At 53.8% G+C, this 24,119-nt stretch overlaps 2 protein-coding genes across 2 annotated transcripts; one reads left to right on the top strand and one right to left on the bottom strand.

Annotated features, from left to right (window-relative positions):
- Positions 1-196: 196 nt before the first annotated feature.
- LOC124967034 (chymotrypsinogen B-like) lies at positions 197-7,789 on the bottom strand. The gene is made up of 9 exons (XM_047528981.1): positions 7,754-7,789; positions 6,722-6,814; positions 6,539-6,618; positions 6,360-6,438; positions 5,996-6,151; positions 4,369-4,378; positions 1,851-1,868; positions 883-1,016; positions 197-439 (listed from the first exon to the last, which is right to left on the bottom strand). The coding sequence occupies exons 1-9, from the start codon at positions 7,787-7,789 to the stop codon at positions 197-199; spliced, it is 849 nt and encodes a 282-aa protein (XP_047384937.1).
- Positions 7,790-19,757: 11,968 nt separating this feature from the next.
- On the top strand, positions 19,758-23,656 carry Ctrb2 (chymotrypsinogen B2). The gene is made up of 7 exons (XM_047529532.1): positions 19,758-19,952; positions 21,278-21,381; positions 21,467-21,546; positions 21,647-21,725; positions 21,934-22,114; positions 22,885-23,018; positions 23,465-23,656. The coding sequence occupies exons 1-7, from the start codon at positions 19,901-19,903 to the stop codon at positions 23,624-23,626; spliced, it is 792 nt and encodes a 263-aa protein (XP_047385488.1). The 5' UTR covers positions 19,758-19,900; the 3' UTR covers positions 23,627-23,656.
- Positions 23,657-24,119: the final 463 nt, after the last annotated feature.

Below are 24,119 nucleotides of genomic sequence, written 5' to 3' on the forward strand. Positions count from 1 at the left end.
CCAACCTACTTAGTTCATTTTTTTTTTTAAGTTGTCGATGGACCTTTATTTAATTTATTTATATACGATGCTGAGGCTCAAACCCAGGGCCTCACACATGCCAGGCAAGCGTTCTATCACTGACCCACAACTCCAGCCCCCGGCTTAGCTCTTGACCGCAGAGAGGGGCTGCGTATATCCAGCAGCCCCCAGCAAATCAGGTTGGGGCAGCAGAGGTGCAGGCATCTGCTCCCGACAGGGTTCGAGGGAGGATTATGCAGATGCTGGGGCAGGAGGAGGCTTGGTTAGCTTCCTGCACCTCAGAACCAGGGCATGAGCACAGTGGCAGGGGACACGCAGCTGAGGTGGAGGTGGAGCAGGTGCCGCTGCCCCAGGACACGATGCCCACCAGGGTCCAGGCTCCATTCTTCTGGCAGACCAGAGGGCCTCCAGAGTCACCCTGGAGGAGAGACAGGACTTGACTCCAAGCCCGACAGGGGCGCCTGGCCCGGTGGAATCCAGGGAGCGGGCAGAGAAATGGCAATGGTGGGCCAGAGCATGCCCATGCTGCCCAGGTCTGGGCTTGGTGGCAGTCCAGTCCAGCTCCGCCTCTGCGCCTGGAGGGGCCCGGCCTCCCCTAAGCCTGGCCATTGTCTCAAACCAGCTGGCTCATCCAGGTCACAGCCCGTGAGGGGACTGGATTCCCACGGGAGCACAGCACCAGGCCCGGCCTCTCTTAGCATCAGTCGGGCTTTCTCGTGGGCACTGGGGAGGGGGAGGTTAAGCAGAGCAGGGCAGAGGGGAGCGGGCAGCCCGGGCCTCTGGGGAGAGAGGGAGCTGTGGCCCTCCTGGCCCGGCCAGGTCTGGGCCCTGTTAGGAGCGGGCAGCACGGAGTGGCCGTACCATGCAGGAGGAGACGCCGCTGGCTCCAGCGCAGATCATCACATCGGTGATCTTGCTGCCCCAGGACTTCTTGCAGTCTTCAGTGGACACCAGGGGCAGGGCCGCCTGCTGCAGCTTGTCAGGGGTCTTGTTGGCTGCAGAGGCAGGGGGGGCAGGGGTAGGGACCCTCAGCCCCACTGGGCCCCAGGGGTGGTGTGGGGACCAGGAAATGTCCTGATCCTTAAAAGCCGCTGTGGGCACAGTGCCTGTCAGATCCCACCCAGGCAGAGCTTCAACAGAGCCGTGCAGACTAGTCCTGCCCTGCCCACCACTGGGCACCGTAGCCCTGCAGCTGCCGGGACAGGCAGTGTGAGGACCCTTACGTTCTTCCCATGGAAGGGGTGAACTTTCTCTGATTGAGACTTCAGGGGACCAGGTAGCACCTCCCTCCTCCCTTTCCTGGCTGATTCTGTCAGTGAAAGGCCAGAACCATGGGCCCAGCAGGGTTGGGCCTAGGCCTGGAAGGGAGAACCAGGCACTCTGGAGGAAGAAATCAGGCCAGGGCCACTCTCCCAGGGTACTGGACCAGAACTGGCCACTGGGCTCCCAGTCACGATGTCAGGGCACTGTACTCCCTGCCTGACCCTGCAGGGGGCCACACAGGCCTGCGTGTGCTTGGCGTTTGCTTCAGGCTCAGTCATTATTAACTCTCATTTTCATTTCATGTTTGGTGGATTTTTAATTCAGAGGATTTGAAAGAAATGGAATGATTTATGTCTGTGTCGCAATTCACAAGTGTTCTTAGAATTTTGACCAAAATCCAAATGGCATCTCATCTTCCTAAAAAGCCCCTGCAGGAACACAGCCTGTTCTCGGTGTTCCTCCAGCTACTATGGCCCCCAGGAGCCCACAAGAAGCTGGCCTGGGACTGGGCGGGCAGGCAGGAAGCCTCGGCGGGGTGATGCCGAGGAGGACAGCACACAGGTCACCCAGGGTGTGCTCAGACACTGCTGGGACCAAAGTGGGGGCTGGGTGGACCTCCGAGTGGAGGCCGGGGAGAATTCTGGGGGACACTAGACTGGGAGACAGAGCAGGCTCAGATGGAGCCGGTGGAATGGGAGCGGGAGTGGGGCAGATGGGCGCTGTGCAGACCCATGGAGAACAACACGTTCAATCTTTTTATTTTCAGTTTTTTCAGCGCTGCACAAGGGAGTGTAGCTCCGCAGTAGAGCACTTGCCCAGCATCCCCAAGGTCCTGGGTTCAAGCCCCCGCACCGCCAAAAAACAAACGAGACCAACGAGCAAAACTTACTCCTGTGTTGTAGTGCTGGGGACGAGCCCAGGCCCTGCGCGTGCCAGGCGGGCGCTCCAGCCCCGAGCCTCGTCCCAGCCTCGCAAGTGCTTCCTAGGCAGGAGCACCTGGCCGCACCTGTGCAGGGGTCCCATTACTTGGGAAAGAGTAGACATGACAGCAGGGGAGGGGTGCCGGGGGGCCTTGGAGGGCTGGGGCATGGCCGGGGGCGTTGCCCACTGGGAGCTCTCGCCTCCCTGACTCCTGGAGCCTGCTGTGGCCCTGCCGTGGCCACGCCCGTCCATCTCCTGACTACCTCAGTCACCTCAGCTCTTGACTCCTATTCAGAGCCCAGTCAGACACCCTGGCCACCATGTGGTGTCCCTTCCTGGAGAGAGGAGGCACAGGCTGCAGGAGGGCCGCCACAGGAGCCTCGAGGGTTAGGAATTGTTCGCAGTGGGCTGAGCCCAGCTGGGCCCTGATCTCATGGGGCCTCGGGGATGCCGCTCTCGTTCCGGGGCACAGCTTCCTGTTGGCACAGAAGACAGCACTGGCTCCCAGACTCCCCCTGCTGCCATCAAGGTGGCCCGCATGCGGGTCCTGGGACGTGGAGTGGGCTCGGGGGTGGCTGGGTTAGAGGAGGTTTCTCCAGGACCCTTTTGGGTGCAGTGCTTGGTTGAGGTTGGAAGGGATGAGGGTCCTCTGACACTGGGGACCCCAGTTTCTGGAGCTTGAGTCTTACCTGACCCCACAGTGGGCCACGGTGACCACCCCGTTCTTGCTGAGGGAGCCCCTGCAGAAGTGGAAGCCAGTGCTGTTCTGAGGAGGAAGAAGATGAGGGTCGCTACTCTCACCTGGGGCTGCACCCCAGGGTGACCCCCACATGCCCAGAATGCCCTCTCACTTCAGGGACACCTGCCAAGGCCAGGAGCTGGGGGCAGCATCCTCCCTATTGATGGTGGTGGATAGGTCACTCAGCACAGGGCGGAGGGGGCTCTGAAGCCTGGAGGGCAGGGATAGGGCAACCCATCCAGTGGTGTCCCAGCAGGCCAGGGTGAAGACCCGGCACTTCCAGGCCTCTCTGGCACCCAAGATTCTGGGCATCTGGAGTTGGGGCTCAGAGTTGGGAAGCTGGGTTTGGAGACCCCCACAGTGGGCAGCTATTCTGACCTGCTGTGCACCCCAAGGGGAATACCCATCCCCTCTGAGCTCAGGGCTCTGGGACGCAGGGGCTGGGATAGCCTGCCCTGAGTCTGCAGCAGGAATGGGTTGGGTGCCTGGAGAATCAAACCCGGGGCTGCCCACATCTGACAGGGCTGAACCCGAGGAGGCTCACGGAGGGGTGACTGGGAAGGCAGGGTGGCAGAATCCTCAGGGCCAGAAGACCGATGTAGAAGATGAACAAACCAGGTGACCCCAAGCTTCCGGTGTGGGTGACTGAGTGGATGATGAAAGCAAGACGAGAGGGGACCCAGATATGTCCACTTGAGTTTGAGGTTCCCAGCATAGCTGAGACTCAGGAGAGCCAAGCAGCAGTGCCCAGGAGGCTGAGGAGTGGCCAGAGGAGTGGACAGGCAGCAGGCAGGGTGTGCAGAGCAGGGCACATCTGGCCCCCGGGGAGCGGGGTCCCACAGAGGCAGTGCTCAGTGGTACAGGGCTTGCACCCCACTGCCCGGTCTCTGCTTCTGGGCATTTGTGACCCGGGGCTTCCAGGCTGCCTGGGCCTCCCACTCACCAGCTGCTGCCAGCAGGGAGCTAAGGATCCAGCCAGAGGCAGGTGATCGTGTGTGGCTGGGGGCCATTATATTTCCTGAGCCAGCCCATCGCAGCTGGCCTCGCCATCCCTCCTTATCACGAGTCCTTGGGCTGATAAGGCCACCTGGCTCTAGCAGGGGCCTGGGAAAGAGGCAGCCCTGCAGGGGCCATCATGGGAAGAGTCCCCAGAACCACAGGTGTGTGGGCCAGCCGCGGGCTCCCCGTGGGAGGGTCTGAGCGTGCTGACAGGCAAGGGCCCCACTGCCCGGAGGGCATGAGGGAGAGGGGAAGGCCAAGGTGGACCCAGGCCCCTCTCGGTCAGCCCACTTTTCTTTTTTTTTCTTTTCTTTTCTTTTCTTTTCTTTAACCACTCAGCCATATCCCTAGCCCTTTTTATTTTTTTATTTTTATTTTTCTGGGTACTTGGGATTGAACTCAGGGGCACTCGACCACAGAGTCACATCCCCAGCCCTTTCGTGTATGTTATTTAGAGACAGGGTCTCACTGAGTTGCTGAGTGCCTCGCTGAGGCTGGCTTTGAACTCACAATCCTCCTGCGTCAGCCTCCCAAGTCACTGGGATTACAGGCGTGTGCCACTGCCCCCGGCTGGCTTGCTTTCTCTCTCTCTCTCTCTCTTTCTCTCTTTCTTTCTTTCTTTTTTTTTTTTTTTGGTGCGGGAACTGAACCCCGTGGTGCTCTATCTGAGTAACACCCCCAGACCTTTTTCTTTCTTCTTTTTGGACAGGGTTGCACTAAGTTGCCTGGGCTGGGTTCAAACTCACAATCCTCCTGCCTCAGCCTCCTGAGTTGCTGGAATTCCAGGTGTGTGCCACCTCATCTGGCTTCCATCATCCCTCTTTTCACCCCCATTTCATCTGCCTGTGTCCTTCCTGGCCACCCTGTGGGAAACTGAAGCCCAAATGAAGAAGACTAAAGAGGGACCTTTTAAAAACCCTGGTCTGACCCAGCCCAGTCCAACCCAGTTCAGGACCAAGTTCAGGAGAAAAGGGAAGATTTGGAGTCCCCAGAAGGAGACAGACAGCACTGATGTGGCTCTCCATGCTTTTGAGTCTTTGTGGGGAGCACAGTGAGAGGAAGCTGGGGTGGGTCTGTGGGTTCAGATGACCGTCAGGATCTGCTACAGCCAGGACATGAGCTCGGTGACATGGCATACATGCTAGGACTGGAGGTGGGGCAGGCACTGCTGCTTCAAGACATGGCGCCCACCAGGTTCCATCCTCTGGCAGAGCAGCCCCCCGGCAAGTCACATTGCAGGGGAGGGAGAAGGGCTTCAATCAGACAGCCCAGGCAGCCTGGCCCAGGGGCCTCTGGACTTATTCCTAGAGCCCAGTCCTGGGCCTGACACCTGTAGACGTTCAGCACATGCTCACTGGGTGGACTGTGGAAGACTTCAGCAGATCCTTGGGTGGTTTGGACCCCTGGAATCTTGGTCACCCCCCGGGTGAGGTCCCAAAATAGAAGCTCAATAAAGCTGGTTTCACTAACATAGGAAGTGTAGGTGGGGGTGGCTATAAGGCCACTGTGAGCAAGCAAGGCTGCCTGAGCCCTTCTGGAGCCCTCTGGGTCACCATGTCCCGCCGTCCGGGCCGCACACTGCATGACTAGGGAGTGCCACTTGCATTGATACCAATGGACTTTTGCGATTCGAAGGCCTTGAGAGTAGAGCCCTTGCCTGGAGCCCTCTGCTGAAGTCATGAGTGATCAGCCAGGGTCCTGCCCACTCAGTCTGTCCCTGCAGAGAGGGGGAGGTCCTGCAGAAACGCCCGTTAGTATTTCTGTTTCCTCTCTCCCTGCTCAAGGCCTGTTTGCAGGAGCCCACGCAGGGTGGGAGAGGAGAGGGCGTGGGAAGAGCCAGGAGGCTGGACTGTGTGGGAGACCATCTTGCATGGCAGCCGTGGTTTGCTGCTGAGGACTCTGCAGTTGGCATTTGACAGGAGAGGCAAGGTCACCACGGCAGCCTGTGCACAGTGCTGCAGTCTGGAGAGGAGGATGGGTGGTCAGCACCACAGGCCACAGCACTCACCTCCCAAGCCAGACTGGCTGGTCACACAACTGGTCTTGCCCAGCGGTGGTGACGCACTGTGTCCCAGCCGGGAAGTCGTCGTCCGCGTTGGGCAGGCACACAGCGGACACCGTCCGGGAGAAGCGGGCAGGTGTGGCCAGCTTCAGCAGGGTGATGTCATTGCGGACAGTCAGCAAGCTGAACTTGGGGTTCTTGAAAACCTGTGGGTGAGGACCAGGCCAGCTGAGGCCCTGGGAGCTCTCGGGGTCGGCAGCTTTCCAGGAGACAGCCTCTTTCCTGGTGGCCCTTCAGGACAGCAGACCCACGGGGCGAAAAGAAGAAGCCGAGGCCAGCCCGGCCCACCGCTTCCCTCCCGTGCCAGCCGCTGCCCCTGGGCTGGGCCCCCGGCCGCCCCGCAGGCCCGCGTACCTTTGCGATCTTGAGGACCTGGATGTTCTCCTCATCGGAGCCCTGGTCAAACTCCCCAGCCACCACCAGGTCAGAGGTCCTGGGCAATGGGACATGGAGGGCTGAGGACGGGGAACGGCCCGCTCCCTGCCCCACCCTGGCTGAGCTGGCAGCAGAACCCGGGGCTGCCCGGCCCTCACTTGACTCCGCAGTGGGCGGCGGTGACCACCCAGTCCTCGCTGATGAGGGAGCCCCCGCAGAAGTGGAAGCCGGTTTTGTCCTGGGAAGGGAGAAGATGAGGGTCACTACTCCTGCCTGGGCTGTACCCCCAGCGTGGCCAGCACCTCAGAGTGTCCCCCACATGCCCAGAATGTCCCCCTCACCTGCAGGGACACCTGCCAGGGCCAGGAGCCAGGGACAGCATCCTCCTCATTGACGCTCCTGGACAGGCCACTCAGTGTGCCTGGAACTGGGGACTAGGGCAAGCTGAGGGAGAGGCCAGGTTGAGGCTGAGGCCTTAGGTCCTACCTCCTTTCACCTTACCCGTCCCAGCTTCCTGGACCCAGCCTGACACCCTGTCCCTCCCCTGAGAAGTCGGCCCTGATCCTCCCACCTCAGTCCTGGTGTTTCCCAGGTGCAACTCTGTGTGACTTGTGCTGGGCACGGGAGGCAGAGGACTCAGACTCCCAAGCTCCCTGTCAGTGGAGCAAGCCAGACAGGAGGAGTGATGGGAGGGGAGAGGACCAGGGAGCCAGGTCTGTGTTTCAACCTGGGCCCATTTTTGCCTGGCTTGGTGGAAGTCAGTGTCCCCACCAGTAAAGCAAGATCACACAGCTGCCAAGCTCAGAGGGTTGTTATACATGTGACAAAGGTCTGGGTGTAGCTCGGTGGTAGAGTGCCCCCACCTGGGTTCCACCCCAGACCCAAAAGAAAAAAAAGTAGCCTGAAGTAGCAGCAGGCAAAGGGGCTTGCTTGGCTCTTGGCGCGTGGTAGGTGCTCAGTGAATGGAATTTAAAAGGGTACGTTTCAAAAGGGTTATGAAGGGGCCACCAGAGCCCCATACTCATTGCTGACTGCTCAGAAAAGCTTTTGTCCCTCCACACCAGTCCTCCCTGTCCCCTGCACAAGGTTCAGGCCTCAGGACGGCCTTAGGAAGGTCTCCCTCCTCTGGGGGCCTCAGGCTGACTGCAAGGGGACGGGAGCGGGGCTTCTCAGCGGCCATCGTCTGAGGTAGCATCTGGGACCGTGAGCAACGATGTGGTCTGGTCTAATCCTCCCATGTCTCCACTGTAGAGCTGGGGCTAGTGAGGCTCAGAGCGGGTGGGACACACCCTGACTCCCAACTCTGCCTGGCTCAACTGGGGGCAGGACTGGGGGCCAAGAGGACCCAGCCCTCCTGTCAGCATGGTACTTACCAAGGGCAGCAGGTGGGCATAGCAGACGGGAGCCATGGTGCTACAGTTAAAGAGATGTAGCGCGCCTGTCTAGGGCTGCCTTATATCCCTGAGTGCCAGGTTGTTATCTGAGTCCTTGAGGTGATAATCCCTTCCCTGGGTGTCTGCCCCAGTGGGAGGATGTGCCAGAACAGGGCTGGCAGGGGTGCCCAGGATGGCAGCAGCTGCAGGCCACAGTGGAGCATGGGGCCAAGGGCCAGGGGCCAAGACGGGGCTGGACAGGGGCCTCTGACCCACGGTCTTCCTCCTCCAGCCCTGCTGCCTGAGGCTGAGTGCAGAAGCCCACCATACGAGCCCCAGCTTCATTTCCTGTGGTCTGGAGGATCTTGCACAAATAACTGAGTCTGTTTGTCCTTCAAATACCCTTGCTAGTGTGGTCAAGAGGGGAGGGGTTTGGGGACCAGGCTTTTGCCCCCTAATGTGGAACAGAGGAGTGGATGACGCACCTGGTCTTGAGAATGATCAAGAAGGCTCAATGAGGGCTCTCCTGGAAATCTATGGTGGTCACTTGGGCTGAGTGGCTCAGAGGGACAAGCTGCCCATTTACTCTGTGCAAGTTCTCCTCCTTCAGGAGCCAGAGTGCACAGGATCCTGGAGTTGGGCATGTGGCAACTTAGGGCACGACTGAGCCTGTGGACCAGCCAGGGTGCTGGGCCATCAGCTACCCCACAATGGAGACTGATGGAGACTGGACTCCAGGCGTGGAGCCAGGGGTGGGGGCAGCAGGTAGACTTGGCTACTGGTTTGGTTCACAGGGTGGGGTCCTTTCCCAGAAATTGAAAAAATGGGGAGGAGGGAGAAATTTGGGGTTAAAGCTGCCAGGTGCAGGGCAAGCCCCCCAAAAGGCGCAAGAAATGACATCCCATGACTGATATTACCACCGCATTGACGACCACAACAGAACACAGGTTTTGGTGTCAAAAGCTGTGGAGCCTCGGGCAAGTTACCCTTTCTGGTTCCTTTCTACAACGTGATAGGGCCCCGTGTGACAGAGGACATGCTCCCTGTTGAGAGCAGAGGGACCAGGCATGAGTCCATGCTGATCAGTCCTTTGTCTTTCTTGAGCCAACTGCCTGCCCACGCCCTTGGCTCATGTTAGAAGACCGGTAAGGCATGGCCAGGTGAGGCAGGTGGGAAAGCAGGAGGTGAACAGGATTGTCGCCTGGCCTGTAAGAAGCAGCTCACCCTATTAGCCAGGCTGGCCAGGCCTCTCCTGGAGTAAAACAAGGAAATGAATCACAAATCCCTGCCGTTAGCAGGTACATGGGAGGGTGGGATCTTGAGGGAAAAGGCAATTAAAAATAAATAAGTCCAATATGTGAGGCCACGTGCTAAAAAGTTATTTCATCTTTTCTTTAATGATAAACAAAGGCCGAGTCCTTTAGGACACTCTGAAGGGACACTTATTTAATCGTCTAGGAGTTTTCAGGGTGACCAAAAGACATCCCTGGCGAAGGTGCTGTCACGCAGAGGGAACAGCAGGGGCCGCGCCTGGGGGCCAGGAAGGGTGACAAGGGCTAGAAGAGCCCAGGGGCCAGCAGCCGGGGTGCAGTGGCCAAGGGGGCGGCCTAGGAAGGGCCTGGCGAGGCCACCGACCGTCTGCCCCAAGGGCCCCGCAGGTGGGGAGGGGACGCGTGGCCCCTCCCGCGGGCCCCCCAGCTGAGCGGCGGGCCGGCGACGCAGGTGCGGGACTCCGGCGGGGGGACCCGCGCCGGCCGCCCGGCGCTCGCGACCCCGACCCCACCCGGGAGGAAGGAGGCCCCCCGGGAGTCGGAGGTCCCGCGCCCTCGGCTCTGTCGCCTTGCTCCGCTCGGGCCGGGAGCGCAGATGCGCCGGGCGTCGCGCACCCGGTGCCGGGGCCGCCTCGGAAGCTGGCCCGGGCGGCCTAGTGCGCGCACTGCGGTCAGGGGCCCGGCGCCTGCATGGCCGAGCCCACGGCCGGTTTTGGGGATCGGCCTCGCGCCCCTGTTGGCGGCGGAGACGGCGAAGGTGCCATCACGTGCGCTTCGCCGGGTCAAGCGGTGTCCGCAGCGCCCCGTTCCTTTACCAGCAGGACCAGCTTTGCCCGCTTCTGAGGGTCGCCCTCGCGGGATCCCCGCCCCTTTGGAAGGGCGGAGAACTCGGGGACCGAAGGCGCGGGATTCGAGGCTCCCCACGAGCCAGCAGGCGGCCCGCAGCCCCGCGCTCCCCGCTCCGGGTTCGGCCCGGGCCAGGTGAGGCCGAGGAAAGTGCACTTCCATCCCTGGGCAACCAGGCCCCACCGCGGCCTCTGGGGACCAGCAGCTCCCCCTGCCGCTCGGACGCCCAGCTCCTGGCCTCCCCAGGGCGTGTGTTCCCGAGTGAACTCCATCTCCCGACAGCTTCCAACAGGAATGGTCTCTGCTCCTCCACACCAGCTAGACGACCGGATGGCTAGTGTCAACTAGGGACCCCAAAAACTGTGGATCAGAGCCTCCCCTGGGGCAGCAGCTCTGCCTTGATGTTGCCTAACGAGGGACCCTCTGGCACCAGTCAATGGATGACTGATGGATTTTTAGCCTCTGGAGTTTGTAATCAGCAGTATTTTCCTGGGTTCCCTTTCCCCTAGTATTCCTCACACCGCACTCCCCCTCTGACTTGGAGCTCTGCCTCTTCGCACAGGCTCCTGGAGCCCACCCATCTCTGCCCCTGCAAACCCCGGAGAAGGCATTCCCATGCCTGTGGGTCAAGTTCACCAGCCCCAGGAATTTCAGGAAGCCCTGCTCAGTCTGCACTGCTGCCCCTCACACGTGGCCTCTAGTAAGCAAGGCTGGGAGAAGTTCACTTCGGAGGAGGCTCTCAGGAGATCCTTGTTCACATGGGAATGACATCCCCAGGCAGGGCTCCCCAAGGTATCTTGAGTTTGGGGGAAGCGCTTTGTGAAAATAGGAGGTCCCAATCCAGGGCACAGCCGAGCCCAGCTGCTTCCTGGGATTTGGCCTTGAGTGGGTGCTGCGCTGGAGAAACAGGCCTGCCCAGCGCTGGGGCATTGGAGGGGACTCTGGGGCACTAGGCATGGGTCCTTCAGTACTGACACTTCTAAGACTGTGGCATCTTCCAAGACACTGGAACCTGGACATCTAGAGTCCATCCTCTGTTGATGAAGGAGCCACTCCTTTCAGGTCCTGCCTCTGAGGGGTCATAGCCCAACTGTCCTTTCCATTGAAAAATAATTATAGAGACCCAACCCTGAGAGTGTCTTCTGACCACACACGAAGTGGGAGCACATGACTCCATCAAATACCCAGGGCTGCATGGGGCGCATTGCCCTTCCCAAAGCGCCTTCAGTGGGGACTTGAAAGTCTGATGTCATCCTGCTGCAAGTCAGAAGTCAAGGAGTGCAAATTGCTCACTGTCAGGCGCCTATCATCTGCTACTTGCCTGCCTCTCGCCTGTCCATCACCTGCCTTATACCTATCCATCACCCAACGCACGAGGTTCACCTCCCGATCCTCCAACAATAGTCAGCAAACTGATCACTGACCACCAGTGGAGCACCAGCTGCCTGCTGTTGCCTGAAGTTCACTGTTACAGTACCTGCAGGTTTGATTATACGTGGCTGTCGCCATTTTGAGACAACAGCCAGGCCCTATAGGACCCCTGGCCAGACTGACTGAGCCCCATCTCCAGGATCTCTCAGCCCGACCCATCACTCCCTGCCTCTGGGGCCCTCACATCAACTGACTGCTCCCTGCTGCCAGGACCCCAAGACCAACTGACTGCGCCCTATCACCGGGACCCCAGACCTACTGATTGCACCCGGCCTCCAGGATCCCACAACCACACCAAACACACCGGGCCTCCAGGACCCCTGCCTGACCAACCGCATCCCGCCTCCAGGACCTCCAGCTGACCACGTCCACACCCTGAGCTGCAGCTCCCCATTTGCCAACACATTTGGAAGCCAGAGCGGCCATCTTGGATAATCCTGGAAGCCATAGCTCCGATCTTTAGGTGGGGCAAATCCCATCCTGAGACGCCTGCTGGAGGCTTGAAGCTCATTGTCAGGTACCTCTCATGCATCAGGCTACTGAACACTGGGAGGTTTCATTACTATATAACTGTTATATGGTAGATTTTCTTTCTTTTCCTTATTGAAAAATTTTAAGTTTTTATTTCTTTACTTTTCTTGCTCTCTTTTCCTTTTGTTTATCTGTTCCCTCAGAGTCTCTTTCTCCCTTTTTGCATGCTAACATCCAATTTCTTTTGACTACACTCTCACCCTTTCTATTATCTAGAACTTCTGTATATTCTTTTCTTATCCCATTAACAGCCACATTCTACATCCCTCTGCATCCTCTTTGTCCTCCATCAGAAACTGAAGACCTTATTGCAAATCTGTTTGTTTTACTGAAGATAATATTTGAACTCATTCTGTTTATTATGACAATTTTGTTATTGTCCTCATAGGGGCTATTTGGTCTAGGATTGCATAGTGTCTGAATTGGGCACTGCTAATATTGATCTCCCCTTAAAGAAAAGGTTTTGGAAACTTATAGGGCCACTATATGCCTATAGGGGGAAATCTGCAATACCCCAGATCTGCACTGCTAGAGGGGAAGATACATGAACAACATGAAGAAACAAGGGAAGAAAATGATCCAAACAAATCTAGATTCTATATTAATAGACTCCAATGACAGTATGGTAGAAGAAATGTCAGAAAAGGATTTCAGATTATACATGATTAAGATGATTCATGAAGCAAAGGATGAGATAAGAGATCAAATGCAGACAATGAATGATAATACCAATAAGCTGAAAGAGCAACTGCAGGAAGCAAAAGATCATTTCAACAAAGAGATAGAGATTCTCAAAAAAAACCAAAGGGAAATCCTTGAAATGAAGGAAACAATAAACCAAGTTAAAAACTCAATGGAAAGCATCACCAAAAGACTAGACCACTTGGAAGACAGAAACTCAGACAATGAAGACAAAATATTGAATCTTGAAAATAAAGTTGCCCAAACAGAGAAGATGGTAAGAAATCATGAACAGAATCTCCAAGAACTATGGGACATCACAAAAAGACCAAATTTAAGAATTATTGGGATTGAGGAAGACACAGAGATACAAACCAAAGGAATGAACAACCTTTTCAATGAAATAATATCAGAAAATTTCCCAAACCTGAAGAATGAAATGGAAAATCAGATACAAGAGGCTTACAGAACACCAAATGCACAAAATCACAACAGATCCACACCAAGGCACATTATAATGAAAATGCCTAACATTCAAAATAAAGATAGGATTTTGAAGGCCACAAGAGAAAAGCATCAGATTACATATAGGGGGAGACCAATACGGATAGCAGCCGACTTCTCAACCCAGACCCTAAAAGCTAGAAGGGCCTGGAACAACACATTTCAAGCTCTGAAATAACATGGTTTCCAACCAAGAATCCTATACCCAGCAAAACTAACCTTCAGATTTGAAGAGGAAATAAAATCTTTCCATGATAAACAAAAGTTAAGAGAATTTACAAATAGAAAGCCTGCACTACAGAATGTTCTCAACAAAATATTCCATGAGGAGGAAATGAAAACCAACAATGTAGGTCGGCAAAGGGAGGAACTACCTTAGAGAAAAACCACTCAAAGGAGAAACCAAGCCAAGTTAAAAACCAAAAATAAGCCCAAATGACTGGAAATACAAATCATTTCTCAATAATAACCCTGAATGTTAATGGCCTAAACTCATCAATCAAAAGACATAGACTGGCAGAATGGATTAAAAAGAAAGACCCAACAATATGCTGCCTGCAAGAGACTCATCTCATAGAAAAAGACATCCACAGACTTTTAAAGGTGAAAGGATGGGAAAAAACCTACCATGCACATGGACTCAGTAAAAAAGTGGAGGTTTCCATCCTTATATCAGATAAAGTGGACTTCAAGCCAAAGTTAGTCAGAAGGGATAAAGAAGGACATTTCATACTGCTTAAGGAAACCATAAATCAGGAAGACATAACGATTGTAAATATTTATGCCCCAAACAATGGTGCATCCCTGTACATCAAATAAATCCTTCTCAATTTCAGGAATCACATAGACCACAACACAATAATTCTGGGTGACTTTAACGCACTGCTGTCACCACTAGATAGATTTTCCAAACAAAAACCAACCAAAGAAACCATAGAACTCAATAACACAATCAATAACCTAGATTTAATAGACATATATAGAGTATTCCATCCATCAACGAGCGGATTCACTTTCTTCTCAGCAGCACATGGTACCTTCTCGAAAATAGACCATATGTTATGCCACAAAGCAGCCCTTAGGAAATGCAAAAAAATAGATATTGCCTTGTGTTCTATCAGATCATAATGGACTGAGTGTAGAAATAAATGACAAAATAAAAAACAGAAATTACTCCAACACCTGGAGACTAAATAATATGCTATTGAATGAAATATGGATAACAGAAAACATCAGCGAGGAGATAAAAAAATTCTTAGAGGTCAATGAGAATGATGATACAACATATAAAAATCTCTGGGACACTATGAAAGCGGTACTAAGAGGAAAATTCATTGCATGGAGCGCATTCCAGAAAAGAATGAGAAGTCAACAACTAAATGATCTAACATTACAACTCAAAGCCCTAGAAAAAGAAGAACAGAATAACAGCAAAAGTAGTAGAAGACAGGAAATAATTAAAATCAGAGCTGAAATCAATGAAATTGAAACAAAAGAAACAATTCAAAAAATTGACAAAACAAAAAGTTGGTTCTTTGAAAAAGTAAACAAAATAGACAAACCCTTAGCCACACTAACAAAGAGGAGAGAGAAAACTCAAATTACTAAAATTTGTGATGAAAAAGGAAATATCACAACAGACACGAGTGAGATACATAACATAATGGGAAGCTACTTCGAAAATCTGTATTCCAACAAAATAGAAACTACTGAAGACATTGACAAATATCTAGAGACGTATGCTCCTCCCAAACTGAACCAGGAGGACATACACAATTTAAACAGATCAATATCAAGCAATGAAATAGAAGAAGCCAGTAAAAACCTACCATCCAAAAAAAGCCCAGGACCAGACGGATTCTCAGCCGAGTTCTACAAGACCTTCAAAGAAGAACTCATTCCAATACTTTTCAAAGTATTCCAGGAAATAGAAAAGGAGGGTACCCTACCAAACTCATTCTATGAAGCTAATATCACCCTCATATCCAAAACAGGAAAAGACACATCAAGGAAAGAAAATTTTAGACCAATATCCTTGATGAATATAGATGCAAAGATCCTTAACAAAATATTGGCAAACCGTATCCAAAAACATATTCAGAAAATCATGCACCACGATCAAGTAGGGTTCATCCCTGGAATGCAAGGATGGTTTAACATCTGCAAATCAATAAATGTAATCCATCATGTCAATAGACTTAAGGATAAGAATCATATGGTTATATCAATTGACGCAGAAAAAGCGTTCGACAAAATACAAAAGCCCTTCATGCTCAAAACACTAGAAAAAATAGGGATAGTAGGAACATACCTGAACATTGTAAAGGCTATTTATGCTAAGCCCACGGCCAACATCATTCTTAATGGAGGAAAACTGAAACCATTTCCTTTAAAAATGGGAACAAGACAGGGATGTCCTCTTTCACCACTTCTATTCAACATTGTCCTCGAAACTCTAGCCAGAGCAATTAGACAGACTAAAGAAATTAAAGGGATACAAATAGGAAAAGAGGAACTTAAGCTATCACTATTTGCTGATGACATGATTCTATATTTAGAGGATCCAAAAAACTCCTCCAGAAAACTTCTAGACCTCATCAATGAATTCAGCAAAATAGCAGGCTATAAAATCAACACGCATAAATCTAAAGCATTTTCATATGCAAGCGATGAAACATCTGAAAGGGAAATGAGGAAAACTACTCCATTTGCAATAGCCTCAAAAAAAATAAAATACTTGGAATCAATCTAACAAAAGAGTTAAAAGATCTCTACAATGAAAACTACAAAACATTGAAGAAAGAAATTGAGGAAGACCTTAGAAGATGGAAAGATCTCCCATGTTCTTGGATAGGCAGAATTAATATTGTCAAAATGGCCATACTACCAAAAGTGCTATACAGATTCAATGCAATTTCAATTAAAATCCCAATGACATACTTTACAGAAATAGAACAAGCAATCATGAAGTTCATCTGGAGGAATAAGAAACCAGGAATAGCTAAAGCAATCCTTAGCAGGAAGAATGAAATGGGGTATCGCAATACCAGAACTTCAACTATACTACAAAGCAATAGTAACAAAAATGGCATGGTATTGGCACCAAAATAGACAGGTAGATCAATGGTATAGAATAGAGGACACGGACACAAACCCAAATAAATAGTTTTCTCATACTAGACAAAGGGGCCAAAAATATGCAATGGAGAAAAGATAGCCTCTTCAACAAATGGTGCTGGGAAAACTGGAAATCCATATGCAACAGGATGAAATTGAACCCCTATCTCTCACCCTGCACAAAAATCAACTCAAAATGGATCAAGGACCTTGAAATCAGACCAGAGACCCTGCATCTTATAGAAGAAAAAGTAGGTCCAAATCTTCAACATGTCGGCTTAGGATCAGACTTCCTTAACAGGACTCCCATAGCACAAGAAATAAAAGCAAGAATCAATAACTGGGATTGATTCAAACTAAAAAGCTTTCTCTCAGCAAAGGAAACTATCAGCAATGCGAAGAGAGAGCCTACAGAGTGGGAGAATATCTTTGCCACTCATACTTCAGATAGAGCACTACTTTCCAGAATATATAAAGAACTCAAAAAACTCTACACAAAGAAATACAAATAACCCAATCAACAAATGGGCTAAGGAAATGAACAGACACTTCACAGAAGAAGATCTACAAGCAATCAACAAACATATGAAAAAATGTTCACCATCTTTAGTAATAAGAGAAATGTAAATCAAAACTACACTAAGATTCCATCTCACCCCAATTAGAATGGCGATTATCAAGAATACAAGCAACAATAGGTGTTGGAGAGGATGCGGGGAAAAGGTACACTCATACATTGCTGGTGGGGCTGCAAATTAGTGCAGCCACTCTGGAAAGCAGTGTGGAGATTCCTTAGAAAGCTTGGAATGGAACCACCATTTGACCCAGTTATCCCACTCCTTGGCCTATACCCAAAGGACTTAAAATCAGCATACTACAGAGATACAGCCACATCAATGTTCATAGCTGCTCAATTCACAATAGCTGGATTGTGGAACCAACCTAGATGTCCTTCAATTGATGAATGGATAAAGAAACTGTGATATATATATATATATAATATATATATATATATACACACACACACAATGGAATATTACTCAGCTATAAAGAATAATAATAAAATTATGGCATTTGCAGGCAAATGGATGAAATTGGAGAATATCATGCTAAGTGAGATAAACCAATCTCAAAAAACCAAAGGACGAATGATCTCACTGATAAGCGGATGATGACACATAATGGGATGTGTGAGGGGGGCAAGAATGGAGGAAGGAGGGACTGTATAGAGGGAAAAGAGGGGTGGTAGGGGTGGAGAAGGAAAAAATAACAGAATGAATCAAACATCATTACCTTATGTAAATGGATGATTACGCAAATGGTATGTGGTTACTCCATGTAGAAACAGAAACGAGATGTATCCCATTTGTTTACAATAAAAATAAATAAAAAAAAAGAAAAGAAAAGAAAAGAAAAATAATTATAGCTGGGCACAGTGGTGCAGGCCTGTAATTCCCACGGCTCGGGAGGCTGAGGCAGGAGGATCATGAATTCAAAACCAGCCTCAGCAACCACTAGGTGCTAAGCAATTCAGTGAGACCTTCAGTGAGTCTCTAAATAAAATTCAAAATAGGGCTGGGGCTGGGGCTCACTGGTTGAATGTCCTGAGTTCAATTCCTGGTACCAAAAAACTAAATAAATAATTGTATTGGGTTATTTATAGAGGGCGAAGCCACAGATCTTAAGTAACACCACAAGCAAGGCACAAGCCTGGTTGTTATTCAAACCACCATCATACATGGAAGTAAGATGAGGTGGCGGCTGGGCTGTCTGCAGCCTCGGGACCCCTTGCTGTGGGTCAAGACAGCACAACACTCACACTTCTAGTTTGGATCCCCAAAAACTCACTCAAGTCTCTTCTCCCTCCCTTGCTCTGGAGCCTTCCCAGGACAGCAGCTCCCTGTTCCCAAGTCCGCAGTGAGGGTAGCTCTCACAGTTGGCTGAAGGTCCAGGGACTTTGGGCTGCTTGCAGCCTGCTGTCTGGAAAAGTCCCTGGGAAGGAATATAAACGTCTGGGCCATCTACTTGGAATGCGTGGGAGGAAAACCCCCCAAAATGTTCATACTTCAATAAAAACCCAGGCCTGGGACTGATGTATGCTGAAAGCCAGGGCTGACCTGCCCCACGCCTGGGCGGCCCCGCAGGTGGCGAGGATGTAGAAAAGCCTGGTTACCAGTTAGGCAAGAGCTGCTGGACGGTGACCCACACAGACAGGGGCCAGGGCCTGCAGGACCCTCATGGCCTGGCTCCATCTCAGCCAGAGCCTGGACATCGTGACTGGCCTCCGGGACTGGCACACGACTCTGAAACTGAATCATAGGTCCAGACAAAGAAGACCTCAAACCGAAGCAAGTTCAGATCAACTCTAGGCTTCACCTCGGCCAGTGACACTGTCCTGCTCACTTGGCCCAGTTTCTGCCACAGCGACACGGCCCTGAAGACCCGGTTCACTTACCGTGGCTTTCTGTCAACCGCCTGGACAGGGGGTCGTCGCAGTGCTCTCTGCGGCAGCCACGCTTCCTCTCTGTCGTCCTTCCTCTGTTAATTATGTCACCGTGCTTCCGTCCCTTTGGTTCAGTGTCCACGTTGGTGGCCCGCATCTCCGCCCCACGTGTGTCTCGGCACTCAGGACAGTGCCCACCTGCGAGAGTAAAGGGACCCGTGCAGGGTGCTGAGTTCACCGGGCCCCCTTCCCGCCCACGCACGCCACGCGCCTGTCCCTTCTCACTGATGTGTGGCCGCGAAGGTTCCGGCGCTCGTGGTGTGGAGTCTAGGTTCTGTTCTACAAGAAGCCAGAGCTTACGCAAGGACATTTCTTCAATGGCAGATTACCCCAGAAGAGGGAGGCTGAGCACGGGGGCAGACACCGGATGGCCTGTGGTCCAGGGCCATTCCTCCCACTCCCCTCCACGCGGGACTGTGGTGGGACCGTGTGCAGGGGACCCTAGGGAACTCCGAATGCCCTGCATCCTCTTGCTTCTAGATGAGCGTTCCTGTTGAAGCTCTTCACCGGGGACCTAGAGCCCATGTTCATGGCCCTGCGCCGGCAGCTGGGGAAATTCTGAGGACCTTCCGGCCGCCCAGTCAGGCTTCTTTTTTTTTTCTTCTTCTTCTTTTTTATTATTATTATTTTTGTTTTTACAGCCGCATTTTGATTCATTGTACACAGATGGGGTACACCTTTTCACTTGTGTGGTTGTGCACCACGTAGATGCACACCGTTCGTGTGATCATGCATGTGCACAGGGAGAGTGGTGCTGTCTGTCCCTTCTACTGTCCTTCCGTCCCCACCCCTCCCCCCATTTTCCTCTGCACCCCCGCCACCCCCCCTTCATATATCGTCGTCCACTTATCAGAGGAAACATTCGGCTTCTTTGAACCCTGAGGTGGGATTGCGTTTCATTAGGAGCTGGGAGGCCCCCAGTGGCATTGGGAGTGACAGAGCCCCTGCTCTGCCTCCTGGCAAAGGCTGCCTGAGCTGGGCTCTGAGGGGCCTGGGCTTCTGCCTGGCGGTGCCCGGTCTTGCCGAGGCTTGCAGGTGGCTGTGGGACAGGGCAGCTGTCCTTTTCCCACGGTGTTCCAGGATAAGAGCCAGGCCCGGAGTGAGAAAGGCTGGGCCCCCACTTATCACCCAAGGACCCTGGAAAACAAGAAGGGGGGTTCCCAGGACGCCCTGGCAGGGCAGGGCCAGCGGAACTGGCTTGAGATCCTCCGCGACATAAAAGGGGCTCAGAGCAGGCAGACCCCAGTTCCCTCACTGAGCGCCATGGCCTTCCTTTGGCTTCTCTCCTGCTTTGCCCTCCTGGGGACTGCCTTTGGTGAGTGTTGGCACTCGGGCCTGGGAGGAGGCCAGGGAGAAGGTTCCTGAGCCCCTTGTGGGCCCTGCAGCCAGGACCCGTCAGAGGAACCAGAGGGGTGCTGTCCTGAGCTAGGACTGAGCCATTCCCTGTCCCCATGGGCAGGGCATAGGCAACCTGCAGGGAGGAAAGCAGTCTTTCTGGAACTTTCTGAGCCCTCCCAATCTGCTCCAGTAGGGCAGAAGTCAAGCCTGCCCCCAGCTGAGGTCTGCGGCCCAGAAGCCGTGGGCAGGGTGAGGGCTGCAGACCCCCTCTGCGTCCACACAGCATTTGGAGTTACCATGCTGGGCACTTGCTGACTTGCTGAGCATTATGTTTTCTTTCTTTTTTGGGGGTGCTGGGGATCGAACCCAGGGCCTTGTGCTTACAAGGCAAGCACTCTACCAACTGAGCTATCTCCCCAGCCCCGAGCATTATGTTTTCTATTGAAGAAGAAAAGAAATATTAAAAGGAAAATGACATTCATGCATCTACTGTCAGGATTTAGCAATTCTTATATTTTTATAGTTTTGCTTCAGGAATGACATTTTCTTTTAAAAAAACTTTTTTGGGAAGGTTTTTGGTTTTCTGTTAATGCTGCCCTTAAACTGCTAGGCTCAAAGCCATCCTCCTGCCTTGACCTTCCAAGTGGCTGGGATTATATAGCTGTGCCCCACTTAGTTTAGCACCCTGCTAAGATGTTTTTATTTATTTGTTTGTTTGTTTTATTGGAGACGGAACCCAGGGTCGCTCTACCACTGAGCTACATCCCCAGCCTTTTTATTTTTTCAGTCAGGATCTTGTTAAGTTGCTGAGGCTGACCTCCAACTTTCAATTCTTCTACCTCAGCCTCCTGAGTAGCCGGGAATGAAATCTTCTGCCCCCAACAATCTAACAGCACAGCTTTGACCTGGGAAGCTGCATGGTTGTCCTCCCCATGTAACAGCTGAGGAGACTGAGCTGGAATGCAGCCTTGTCTGCTCTAAGCCAGGGGAGAAGGGGAACCTAGAGGCGGAGCCCGGGCAGTCCCAGGGCCCAGCCTGTTTTGTCCTTCTGACAGGGCAGGTCTGGGAGGGGACAGCCATGTCCATCTGCATCCAGGGAAGGATGACTGGGATTGGCAGGCTGTGCCCGCAGGTTGGAGGGAAGCTAGGGGAGTTTCCCGGAGGAGGTGGCACTGTCTCTGCGGGGTCCTGAGCTAGACCAGGGAACTGAAGTAGAAATCAGGATTCTGCAACAGGGCAGCTCAGGCCAGGTTGGGTCCCAGCTAAAGCCCTTCTTCACCTGGCTCCCTATGGCCCCCTCAGGCTGCGGGGTACCAGCCATCCACCCTGTGCTGAGTGGCCTGTCCAGGATCGTCAATGGGGAGGATGCTGTCCCTGGCTCCTGGCCCTGGCAGGTGTCCCTGCAGGTGAGGGGGACATTCTGGGCATGTGGGGGACACTCTGAGGTGCTGGCCACATTGGAGTAGTGACCCTCATCTTCTCCCTTCCCAGGACAAAACCGGCTTCCACTTCTGCGGGGGCTCCCTCATCAGCGAGGACTGGGTGGTCACCGCCGCCCACTGCGGAGTCAAGTGAGGGCCGGGCAGCCCCGGGTTCTGCTGCCAGCTCAGCCAGGGTGGGGCAGGGAGCGGGCCGTTCCCCGTCCTCAGCCCTCCATGTCCCATTGCCCAGGACCTCTGACCTGGTGGTGGCTGGGGAGTTTGACCAGGGCTCCGATGAGGAGAACATCCAGGTCCTCAAGATCGCAAAGGTACGCGGGCCTGCGGGGCGGCCGGGGGCCCAGCCCAGGGGCAGCGGCTGGCACGGGAGGGAAGCGGTGGGCCGGGCTGGCCTCGGCTTCTTCTTTTCGCCCCGTGGGTCTGCTGTCCTGAAGGGCCACCAGGAAAGAGGCTGTCTCCTGGAAAGCTGCCGACCCCGAGAGCTCCCAGGGCCTCAGCTGGCCTGGTCCTCACCCACAGGTTTTCAAGAACCCCAAGTTCAGCTTGCTGACTGTCCGCAATGACATCACCCTGCTGAAGCTGGCCACGCCTGCCCGCTTCTCCCGGACGGTGTCCGCTGTGTGCCTGCCCAACGCGGACGACGACTTCCCCGCTGGGACACAGTGCGTCACCACCGGCTGGGGCAAGACCAAGTACAATGGTGAGTGTGCCGTGGCCTTTGGGCAGCAAGGCCGTCCCCGGTCCTGGGGCCACCTGACCAGTGGGAGTCTCCAGGTGGGACTTATCTGGCTCTTTTTTGTCTAAATCCTGACATTCATAAATCTTCCATTCCTTTAAAATCTATTAAAAATCTATAAAATGTCCAAATGAGTTAAAAATTTAAAATCTACCAACTGCAAATAAAAGTGAAGGCTAATAGGCTGATAGCGACAAGCTTGAGCAGAAAGCCCTTGAAGTCAACCCCAGCGCAAGTAGGGAGGCCTCACAGGCCTTCACGGGACCCACACGTGGCGGGTGAGTGTGTGCGTCCTTCCTGGCTCAGGCAGGGAGGGTCCAGTACCACTAGGAGCTCAATGCCCAGGTCTGGTCCGGCTCACCCTGGCTCACCTCCCGAAGCCTCTTCTATGCTCATGGCTTGATTTCTTCCTCCAGAGTCCCCAGTGCTGCTACCAGACAGAAGCAGCTGGAAGGGGAGGAGGGTCGTGCTTCTTGGTCCCTCTCTGAGAGTGGCTATTGCTGGTGTCCCCATCTGAGGAAGCCTACCCCTTCCCTGGGAGGAAGAAGGGTCCCTCATGCTGCCTGCCCACAGTGGCTGCAGGGCTGAGGCCCCCAGTGCTGGGCAGGGCTGGCATCTGACAGGCACTGTGCCCACAGCGGCTTTTAAGGATCAGGACATTTCCTGGTCCCCACACCACCCCTGGGGCCCAGTGGGGCTGAGGGTCTCTACCCCTTCCCCCCCCGCCTCTGCAGCCAACAAGACCCCTGACAAGCTGCAGCAGGCGGCCCTGCCCCTGGTGTCCACTGAAGACTGCAAGAAGTCCTGGGGCAGCAAGATCACCGATGTGATGATCTGCGCTGGAGCCAGTGGCGTCTCCTCCTGCATGGTACGGCCACTCCGTGCTGCCCGCTCCTAACAGGGCCCAGACCTGGCCAGGCCAGGAGGGCCACAGCTCCCTCTCTCCCCAGAGGCCCGGGCTGCCCGCTCCCCTCTGCCCTGCTCTGCTTAACCTCCCCCTCCCCAGTGCCCACGAGAAGGCCCGACTGATGCTAAGAGAGGCCGGGCCTGGTGCTGTGCTCCCGTGGGAATCCAGTCCCCTCACGGGCTGTGACCTGGATGAGCCAGCTGGTTTGAGACAATGGCCAGGCTTAGAGGGGAGGCCGGGCCCCTCCAGGCGCAGAGGCGGAGCTGGACTGGACTGCCACCAAGCCCAGACCTGGGCAGCATGGGCATGCTCTGTGCCCACCATTGCCATTTCTCTACCTGATCCCTGGATTCCACCGGGCCAGGCGCCCCTGTTGGGCTTGGAGTCAAGTCCTGTCTCTCCTCCAGGGTGACTCTGGAGGCCCTCTGGTCTGCCAGAAGAATGGAGCCTGGACCCTGGTGGGCATCGTGTCCTGGGGCAGCGGCACCTGCTCCACCTCCACCCCTGCCGTGTATGCCCGCGTCACTGCGCTCATGCCCTGGGTTCAGGAGATCCTGGCGGCCAACTGAGCCGCGGCTCCTGCTGCTCCCGCTCCAATGATCCCCAATAAATTGATCTATTCAGAAACAGTGACGACATGTGTCTCTCTGTGGCCCAGGGGACGTGGGGATGGAGCATTCCTGTCCCCTACCCAGGCTGCAGGTGCCCTGGCAACCCCCCCTTCTCCGGCTGCTGAGGTCTATATCTCCTCCCCGCTCAGGACTCCACTCCAGGTCAGAATTCAAGTCCTGCCTCCTGGAGCAGCTTGACCCATGGAGCTTTCTGGAAGGCGGCAGTCCTTCGTCAGGCTGTGTCGTCCACAGCCCAGAGGGGTGGGCGCTGGGACCAAGGCAGCCTTCCCGTGGAGCCTTCTGCCTCTGTCCCTGGCCTCCCCTACCCGGGGTCTGAGTGTGTGCAGCCGCTTCTGTTTCAGACCCCAGCTCCAGCACACGCTGCACACACCCTGCCCGCGGGGACAGCTCTGGGTGTTGGCACTACCCTCCTGCGGGTGTGAGCACCCTC

Source organism: Sciurus carolinensis, chromosome 16, assembly GCF_902686445.1.
Source record: "Sciurus carolinensis chromosome 16, mSciCar1.2, whole genome shotgun sequence".
NCBI lineage: Eukaryota > Metazoa > Chordata > Mammalia > Rodentia > Sciuridae > Sciurus > Sciurus carolinensis.